The following is a 10,102-nucleotide window of genomic DNA, read 5'->3' as shown; positions in this document are numbered from 1 at the left end:
GAATTATGCCCCTTTTTAACTTAGAAATTTTGGTTAAAGTTTTTTGTAAAGTCAAATATCTCAATTATTGCTTGAGATATTCAATTGAAACTTACAATACTTATTTATAGTAACAAGGTACATCAGATTGACAAGTTGGATAACTCTGCCTACAATATTGACAGAATTATGCCCCTTTGAAACTTAGAAATTTTGGTTAAAGTTTTTTTTTAAAGTCAAATATCTCAATTATTGCTTGAGATATTCAATTGAAATTTAAAATACTCTTTTATAGTAACAATGTACATCAAGTTGCAAAATTGCATAACTCTGCCTGCAATATTTGCAGAATTATTCGCCCCTTTGAAACTTAGAAATTTTGGTTAAAGGTTAAAGGTCTTCAAAGATATTTACTTGAAACTTTACACATGCACTTAGGGTCATAATTGGAGGGTCATAATTGTATGTCACTGACCAAGTTCCATAACTCTATCTTGCATTAAGGCTGATTCATATCCCCTTTTCTACTTTTAAGTCTCTTGGTTAATGTTTACATGGTAGTTTTACATATCTCAATAACTATTAAAGATATGTATTTAAAACTTCACATATGCATTTAGGGTCATAATTGTAGGTCACTGACAAAGATCCATAATTCTATCTTGCATTTAGGCTGATTTTTCTCCCCTTTTTCAACTTTGAAATTCATGGTAAAGTTTTGCTTGTAAGCTGTTATCTCAATAACTACTGAAGGGTTTGTGCCTTTTTTGGGACAATTTTATGCATTCATAATAATAAAGCAGTGATTTACTTGATAAAACATCTTAATAACAAGCCTTTGCACCTTTTCTGTCAAATTTATGTATTCATAGGTAATTAGTATTATTATACTCAATAAAACACCCTTGTGACATTACCTTCTGAATAGTCAAGCCAATACTGTATAATTAGACTCTCTCTAAGGCCTATAACATGAATTTATAAAAAAAATTAGCCCTTTTGTGAACTTAAAAAATTTAACATTATAAAGGCTCTTTTACTATACAAGCACTTAGAAAAGTCGAGTGTGCTGTCCTACCGACAGCTCTTGTTCTAAAATCTTGTTTAGTTTAAATTTTAAGTTATTAATGATCATATATGTTTAATAAATCAATATGTTCCACAAGCTTTATAAGGGAGGGTTGTGTATGTTGAAATATTAAACAAAAATTGTTTAAATGGTATCATATGAATGGTAGAAATGTGCAAATATTTTACCTTGCCAATTAGTCCTATATGTTGATTTGAAAAATCTAGAAAAATTCTTATTGTCATGTTTGTCACAAACTTATACAGAACATAAATAATTTCAGCTTTGGGTTGGAATGCCAGCATGGTATGTAGCAGCGTGTAGAGCGAACGTTAAGTCCGGTGCAATTATGTCTGCGTTATCAGACCAAGAGATTCAGCGCGAGATAGGCATTAGCAATCCACTTCACCGTCTCAAACTTCGCCTAGCCATTCAGGAAATGGTCTGTCTCACCAGCCCCTCAGCTCCAAGAACTTCTCAGGATGTAAGATTTTTGTTTTTGTTTTTGTGTACAATTTTAGCGCAATTGAGTTTAAGCCTAAAAACCGTAAGGTTTGAAATTATGGTATAGATCAGCTCGGGAACTTAAAACATAAAAATATGTATTGCAAAAGATGGTATAAAAATCTTGAAATTGAAAATCTTTTTGTTTGTGCGATTCTTAGCCATATTTGATTTGAAAGCATTAATTTTACATGCTTGTCATTTTATGGTTATTTTGTACAGTTAGCATGATAATATCTTGGAAAAAAAGGAGTGAGTGAATAAACACAAGTTATTCGCTTAGAATTGTATTCTATGAACAGATATAGATTTGTATTTTGATTTGTACATAGTACATGAGGGTACACATTTTTATAATACATTGCTTAATACGGATAACTATTCAAATTTATTTATAACAAACTATTAACATACCTGAACCCTAAGCCTGCTGGCGGCAAAGACTATTACCCATGAGACTATTGCAGACCAACATAAGCTGGCACATTTTCCCCAAAAAATGAATGGTTTGCCCAGCTTGAAAGCAGATTGAACAATGGACAACTCCATTTAAAATATTTTAGGTTTGTAAGTTTTAAATACAATGTCACATCATAAAAAATGTATGATATTTAATGATTTCAGTCTCTAGCATTTGGTGACATGAATCATGAGTGGATTGGCAATGAGTGGTTGCCTAACCTAGGTCTACCTCAGTATAGGAGTCATTTCATGGAATGTCTTGTAGATGCTAGAATGTTAGACCATTTAACTAAAAAAGACTTACGAGGGCAATTAAAAATGGTGGATAGCTTTCATAGGTGTGTATAGAATTTAAATTATACATTATAATAGAATTAATAAATGATTATAATTGTTGATTTTTTTCCCCTACAATTATTTTGAATCATTGATGATATATATTTTGAATCCTTACTCATATGATAGTAGAAGGGCTCAAACCCACCAACCCCATGGCCATTGCTTCTCTCTAAAAGCTGATTAACAGGTATTGATAATGATAATTTAAAAAATGTTCTGCCCCATGTGGCTGAGGGGTGGCCTTTATGGGTTGAAATTTCAGATTGAACCCTGTTTAACCTTTTGTGATCGTTAGAAGCGACTAAATGGGTTTGAATTACTAGAGTCTTTGCATATTTTAGCTCCAGCAGGTGAGTTTTGCCCCCTGGTGTAGGTATAAGTTTGTAACACCCGAGGTTAGCCAAAATATTTTTTCCTGTTTTGACGCCATATGACCTTAACTGTGTTAGTGTGCCGTAAAACCAAACCAAACAAAGTAAACAAAAAAAACAAAACAAAAAAAAAGTGATCTGTTATTTTATTCACATAATTTAAGATTTAATCTTGTAATTTCAGGACCAGTTTGCAATATGGTATAAATTGTTTAAAACGAGTTAATTATGATAAAAAGGAATTGGAAAGTAGGCGAGAGAAAACTGCAGAAGAAAATACAGGTAAATATTTATTACTTCTGTCTAATGAAACTTACCTTTTTGCATAATGGTTCCAGTTTTTGTCTCATCTATATTGTTCTAGAATTAAAGCCATTTCAAGAACATAATTATTATAACTTATATACTGTGAGTTCACTTAACTATGTGGCCATGAAATTTCATGGTTTTGTCACAAAGGATGCCCGTTCGTGCCTGAAATAATGCACGGAAGGGCACCTGAGGTCTTCCTCCACCAGTAAAGCTGGAACGTCGCGATATGACCTAAACTGTGTCGATGTGACGTAAAACCCAAAACAAACAAACAAACAAATTGTCACAAAGGACATTTTCATCAGAAAGAAGTTTGCTGTAGTTATGTACATATATACATTTTTCTCCCCTTTAAATTTTAGATGTGTTAGTGTGGACCAATGAAAGAATTACAAAATGGGTAATATGTATAGGGCTAAGAGATTATGCAAATAATCTGCACGAATCTGGCGTACATGGGGCGCTTATTGCACTAGACGAAAGCTTTGATCATAATAGTATGGCTTTAGCATTACAAATACCAACACAAAACACAACTGTAAGTATTATTAGCTTTATATTACCGTATTATGTAAATGTTGTTTTTTTTTGGTTAACTTTTTATACTTGACCTTTAACCTTCTGGAACCGAAACTGATTAGCTGTTACCACCAGTATAGAGCTAGGCCAGCCTGTATGTCTGTACTGTCTAACTAGGCTCTATACTGTGAGTAGCTCAATTTTAAGCTTGACTATTCAAAGAATAAGTAGAGCTATCCTAGTACCCCAAGTGTCAGCGTCGGCGTAACCACTTATGTTAAAGTTTGCGTACCAGTTCAAATATTGTCATATATCATTGACATCTTGCTTTGAAACTTTGCACACTTGTTCACCATTATGCCCATAATCTTTACCAGGAGGAGGTAACTTTATCAAACATTTTGACAGAATTATCCCTCTTTTTTGACTTTACACACTTGTTTGAGAGCATAATAGGATAATCTACAAGGCCTATAACTGTGACATGGATTTGAAAAAAAATTTGGTCCTTTTTGAAAATCGCCATTTAAAGCTCCCTGTCTGACTGTCTGTAATGAAGACATACTCCTTTTGTGCCAAAACAAAACCACACCATTGACAGAGGTAAAGTAATTTTCCAGCTATTTTTCTCTGCTGACCCCTGTTCACCCCAGGGGATTAATGTGTGGAGTTACAATTGACTATGCTTTATACTTTGAAGTCAGTAGTTTAGTTAATCGTCCAGAATTTTGTATTTGTCATTCTAACCTCTCAGTGCATATTTTAATGTAATTTTCTACCCATGTATTTCAGATACGCTCAACATTAGAGCGGGAATTTAACAATTTACTAGCCAGTGGTACGGACAGACGGTTGGACGAGGTAGGTCTGTATTGTTTTTATTTATTTTTTTCTTGTGCCCTGGCTTTGCAGTGCTTGGTTGCGGAACTTTTATTCAGTGTATCAGCCCTGTATTGGTGAGTTAACAAAAACAGCCTGTGACTTCACAACACTATTCTAGTCTGAAAACTTCGGAACATAGTTGTAGTATAATATTTAAAGTTATAGATTAAGATAACTTGTCTGTCGCTACTTTGAAGTATAAGATGGCATGTGCTGGAATTTATTTGAAGCTTCACCATTGGTTATTTGCCGCTGTTTAAACAGGAACGGTGTCACTTGAATTCCAACTCCTGGCCATTGACTTTGAATAATTTGTTCATTTAATTGCTATGTTATATTACTTGTGACGGAACTATTCAGGATGATCGCAGGAGGTCTGCTCCTTTAAACAACATGATCGACATTTATGTCTGAAATTATGCCTGGTAGGGCACTTTTAACCTTCTGCCAGCTTTCTTAAAAGTTGTCATGTTTGATGTTCAACCTCTCTTGGAAGTGAAATGTTATAGCCATTAAAAAGGTCATGTATTGTCACTATCTTATAATCTCTGAACGAATTACAAAGAATTTAGTTGGTCAACAGTGTCTTAAATCAAGATATTGATGAAAGCATTTAAATATTTTTAAAAAGAATTGCAAAAATCAAATTTCAGAATATATGATTATGTTTTTTGGTTGGGGTTCATAGCAGACTACCTGTCATACGAGAATGATGAAAATAAAAAAAATGATGATATAATTGTTAAATTGAAGTGTTTGTGGAGTCACAGTGAGCTTATTTAACCAGAATGATACAATGTCACATTGTACCTTCACTTCAAGACCTACCTTTTACCCCCACACTCTCACATTGCACCTTTACTTTACCCTTCACTCCCCCATAGTACACACATCTTGATTACATTTTCTCACAATACACCTATATCTTACCTTTACACTTTCCCCACAATCCCCACATCTGAAATACATGTTGTCACATTGCACTTATACTTTGCCCCCACAATCCCCACATCTGAAATACATGTTGTCACATTGCACCTATACTTTGCCCCCACAATTCCACATCTGAAATACATGTTGTCACATTGCACTTATACTTTGCCCCCACAATCCCCACATCTGAAATACATGTTGTCACATTGCACTTATACTTTGCCCCCACAATCCCCACATCTGAATTACATGTTGTCACATTGCACTTATACTTTCCCCCCACAATCCCCACATCTGAATTACATGTTGTCACATTGCACCTATACTTTGCCCCCACTATCCCCACATCTATATTACATGTTGTCATGTTACACTCTTCTTTTTCTATTCAACCCCTCTTTCACAATCCCCACATCTGAATTACATGTTGTCACATTGCATCTATACAAAAAATGTATACCCTTTCAATGCCCACATTTAGATTCCACATTCTCTCCTTGCATCTATATATATAAATCTTTACGCACCCACACTGTCCCATATCTGAAATTCACTTTTTATATGGAGTAGTCATCATAACAAATATTTCATTTCATAAAAAAGCAGTTTTCGTAGCGAAAAGTTGTTTCTTTATTCAAGGACTTTACTTTTTATTATTACATTTCAGTCAGAATTTCTCATTTTTCCAAACATGTCACCCAACCCCTCTGAAGAGGCACTGCTCTTATATTTCACATTATCCCATTTATTATTGCCCTTGGTGGTGTTGTCATATTCCAGGCATGAGACTTATTACCTGTAAATATTCTAGATATTTGGAAAATTAAACATTGAATTTTATAAGTTAAATATGTACGAAACAATTAAAGTTTCCATTTATTGATATATTATTTAAAAATTTAAGAAAATGAGAAATGAATTTCCATGAATGTAATGATGGACAGTTTTTAATTCATTTAAGTCCTTTGAAAATTTAAGGCTGCCTAAAGGTTAAAAACTAGGACACTTCTATTTTGGTTTAAAAATGTTGAAGAGTTAATTATATAATCTCTATTTCGAAGACAGCCATGAAAACTTATTGGGATAAGAAGACAAAAGAGGAATGATTTGCAAGAGTATCCAAATTTTATATCCCCAATTTTACCAATTATTTGAGTAAATTGCAATACCACCTGTACAGAGCAGCCCCCTTTTTTGGAGACACATTTTTTGGTCATTGCTGAGAGGTGTTGCTCTATGAGAGGTTCATTTTATTGTGAAGGTTTTTACTTTTTAGGAAGAATTGGTTATGTTGCTATAACGAGGTTATTGCTCTGCAGAAGTCCTTACTGTAGAGGTTACACTGTACAATAAAAAGAAATAAAACCAAAGAAATGAAAAGAAAACCAAAGAGATTATAATAAAACCAAAGAAATTAAAATAAAACCAAAGAAATTGAAGTAATACCAAAGAAATTGAAATAATACCAAAGAAATCAAAATACAAATGTAATACCAAAGAAATTGAAATAAAAACCATAGAAATTGAAATAAAACCAAAGAAATTGAAATAAATTCAAAGAAATTGAAATAAAACCAAAGAAATTATGCTAAGAAGTCTCATGCTTGGAATATTAAATATTGTACTATAATTATATTGTATATACATTAACCCACAACTTACTAACACCACTATATAAAACAGCTGATTTAATAAACTATATACTTAATATTATTTATATTAAACACTTGCTTAATTTACTCATTTAATCATGGTGAAATGTCATTGAATTATTGCAACTTTAATTATACTCACAGATAAGCAGCTTCTCATACATATGACCAACTTTTCGTAATCTTGATATATAATTTGCTTTCAAGCTAGGCATGCGCATTTTCTAAAATAAATCTACTTATGACTAATTACGTTAAATTATTAATGCAACATTATAATTTTTTATGAGGTGATTTTACTTTTAATTTCCTTAAAATACAGTCAAACTTGCATTTAGAATCCTCTGACTATGCAGGGAGTTGTATTTATGACTGGACAGTAAATGAAAGATTTTCGTCCTTTATGCTAGGAAGTTATTTAGCTTAACTCAAAATGTGCCTGGGAGGTTTCATCTGTAGCAAGTTTGATTGTATTTTAAGAATCTTTTTCAAACAAATATGATTGAGCAAGTTAAAGTAGAGAAGAATTAATTTCTTAGCAGATTGAACTTATTCAAGTAATGGTGACATATATATTGTTGATAATGTTTGAATTTTGGAATGCTCTATTGTTTAATTTAGGGCGAAGGCGGAAAATTCCGGCGGGCACCCTCGTGGCGTAAGAAATTCCGTAATAAGGACAAGAGTAAAGACGGGAGTGAGGATGGTGAGGGTGGGGCTGAACCTGGGCAGGAGTCACCTCAGGGGCCACGGAGAGCTGCCTCCGTGGGTCCTGGCTCAGCACTTCAACAGCGTACAACTGAAACGATGAGAAACTGCTAGCCCGTACTGCATATTTAGGTCTTTGCCAATTTAAAAGCCAAGTTTTTTTCAACTTGGGGAAAACCGCGCTTTGCACGAGGATGAAGTTGTCACTGCCGTTCGAGTGGGCCTCGGAAACAAAAAGCCTGCAATAAGAAATATAAAAACAAACTACAAGTGTATTCAGCAATTTGTGGTGTGTCAATGTATTGGAGATGTGCATTTTGTACACTCAAATTTTTATGTAGTGAAGCAATCTGAACATTACTGTCATCATCACACGTGTTTTTGTTTCTTAATGACAGATTTTTCGTGTGTGTTCTCTAGTTGATGTAGATGTCAGATTTCTTTTCAGAGCCATATAAACTTGTCAGAATGTGAATCTAGAATTATTGACTTTAGTATTTATTATCAATATAAAAGTTACTGGCCGCCTCACTTTTGTTGACAGATTTCTTGTTGAAACAGTTAATGTTACCAAGGGATAGCACTGACAAAAGATAATAATGAAATTCATGGAAATTTTATTTTACTTAATCTTTAATAGTAAAAATATATAGATGTCAAAAATATTTACTGTATATTCAAAGAATATGTATACAAGGTATAATTTCCATGACTAGGAGCCTTGTGATTAAAAGCTGATGTGTTAAAAGTTGAATCTGGGGTCTTTCTTAAGGTATTTTAAGAATTTTACTATTTCTTTAATACTGAGATTGACTCTCTGAATGTTATGAATAAAATGAGCCGCGTCACAACAAAACCAACATAATGGGTTTGCGACCAGCATTGATCCAGACCAGCCTGGGCATGCGTGCAGTCTGATCAGGATCCATGCTGTTTGCTATCAGTTTCTCTACTTGTAATTGACCAGCATGGATCCTGATCAGACTGCGTGTATGCGCAGGCTGGTCTGGATCCATGCTGGTCGCAAACGCATTACGTTGGTTTTGTCGTGACGTGGCTCATATTAACAATACTATTTCATCAGTATAGAGCCCAGTCAGCCTGTATATCCAGGCAGTTTGACCAGGCTCTATACTGTTGATTGTTCAATCTTAGTACTTTCTATATTCATTCTAAAATCCCCCCTAAAAACTGTCAATGGACTGTTCCGATTTCAAAGCACGGCAAATCTATTGCACAAGTTGATGAGGGTTAAGAAATCTGATATAAATCAGTACGAACGATCTGCAATCTGTCAGCCAAGTGATACGCCAGTGATGTTATTATTTCACTGTATTCCATGCTCTACGTAGCCAGTCATAAATTTGCATAATCTTGCACAGGTTTTCCTCATGTAGTAATGCTGTGCATTATATATTTATATATACTGTAACTATAGCTAGCTGATTTTCTTTTCTCTACTCGTTAGCTTCAGCACCAGATATACCCCCCTCTGTGTACCACATCACATTTTTTGTACAAGATTTTCTTGAATTATATGATATTGAACAAAGCATTTTAGGGCTTGGTGCAAAGTAGTGGTATCTGATTCTTAATTACATACCAAATTACAACTATTTTGCTTGAAGCTCTTGAAACGACATTCTCTTTTATCAACAAAATTCATTTAATGATATCATACCATTTTACGTGCATCATGCTTGATAAATTACCATTTGATTTTCAGTTCTTTTGTATTAGCTGTGTGTCTCTTAAAGGGTATTAAGCTTTATCTATAGGAATAGTTTTATAAAATTTATCCATGGTTGAAAATCATGTTGTATCCACAATCTTATGGTGGAATCTCGAAAAATAAAGAGTTGTATCAAAGAAGATCATTGTTATTTAACACGCATAGATATTGTATGGAAACAGAATCAAGTGTTTGGGAAAACAAAATTTTATGTTGCTGTTTTAGTAGGGTTTTAACTGTTCCATAATGATTAAGTGTTTGCCCCATGGGCTTTAAAGGTATTGTACAAACATATTCTTTCATGCAACTATTTTGGAAGTATTCTTTGTCAAAATTTAAACAATAATTTTATGAACTATGGCCTGCAGATATTTTATGGTTTCATACACCTGTAAGATAAAATGGTAACTTATTTATTCACTAGGGATGTCAATGACATGCACATAGCACCAGTATATAGACAGGCCTGTTGGGAAACCATTGCAGTGTTACCACTTAATAGCCGAGTGGTTAAGGTCATTGACGTAATAGCACTTGCCCCTTACAGCTGTTAGATCAAATCCTGCGGGAGACTCTGAATTCATCATATAAAGGAAGCTATCCAGCTAACTTATGGAACAATGATGGTTCCACTCAGGTG

The 10,102-nt window shown here is 33.8% G+C and overlaps 1 protein-coding gene across 2 annotated transcripts; it reads left to right on the top strand.

Annotated features, from left to right (window-relative positions):
* Positions 1 to 1,334: 1,334 nt before the first annotated feature.
* On the top strand, positions 1,335 to 8,573 carry LOC132725716 (liprin-alpha-1-like; the record flags this gene model as incomplete). Of its 2 annotated transcripts, none has more annotated exon segments than XM_060710904.1 (6): positions 1,335 to 1,532; positions 2,177 to 2,352; positions 2,909 to 3,006; positions 3,399 to 3,574; positions 4,348 to 4,416; positions 7,644 to 8,573. In XM_060710904.1, coding segments are annotated over 6 exon segments (918 nt in total), but the record flags the coding sequence as incomplete, so codon positions are not given.
* Positions 8,574 to 10,102: the final 1,529 nt, after the last annotated feature.

The sequence above is a fragment of the Ruditapes philippinarum genome, unplaced genomic scaffold, assembly GCF_026571515.1.
Source record: "Ruditapes philippinarum isolate M1 unplaced genomic scaffold, ASM2657151v2 ctg5035_1_1_1_1, whole genome shotgun sequence".
In the NCBI taxonomy this organism is placed as follows: domain Eukaryota; kingdom Metazoa; phylum Mollusca; class Bivalvia; order Venerida; family Veneridae; genus Ruditapes; species Ruditapes philippinarum.
This window is presented reverse-complemented; position numbering and strand designations above follow the sequence as displayed.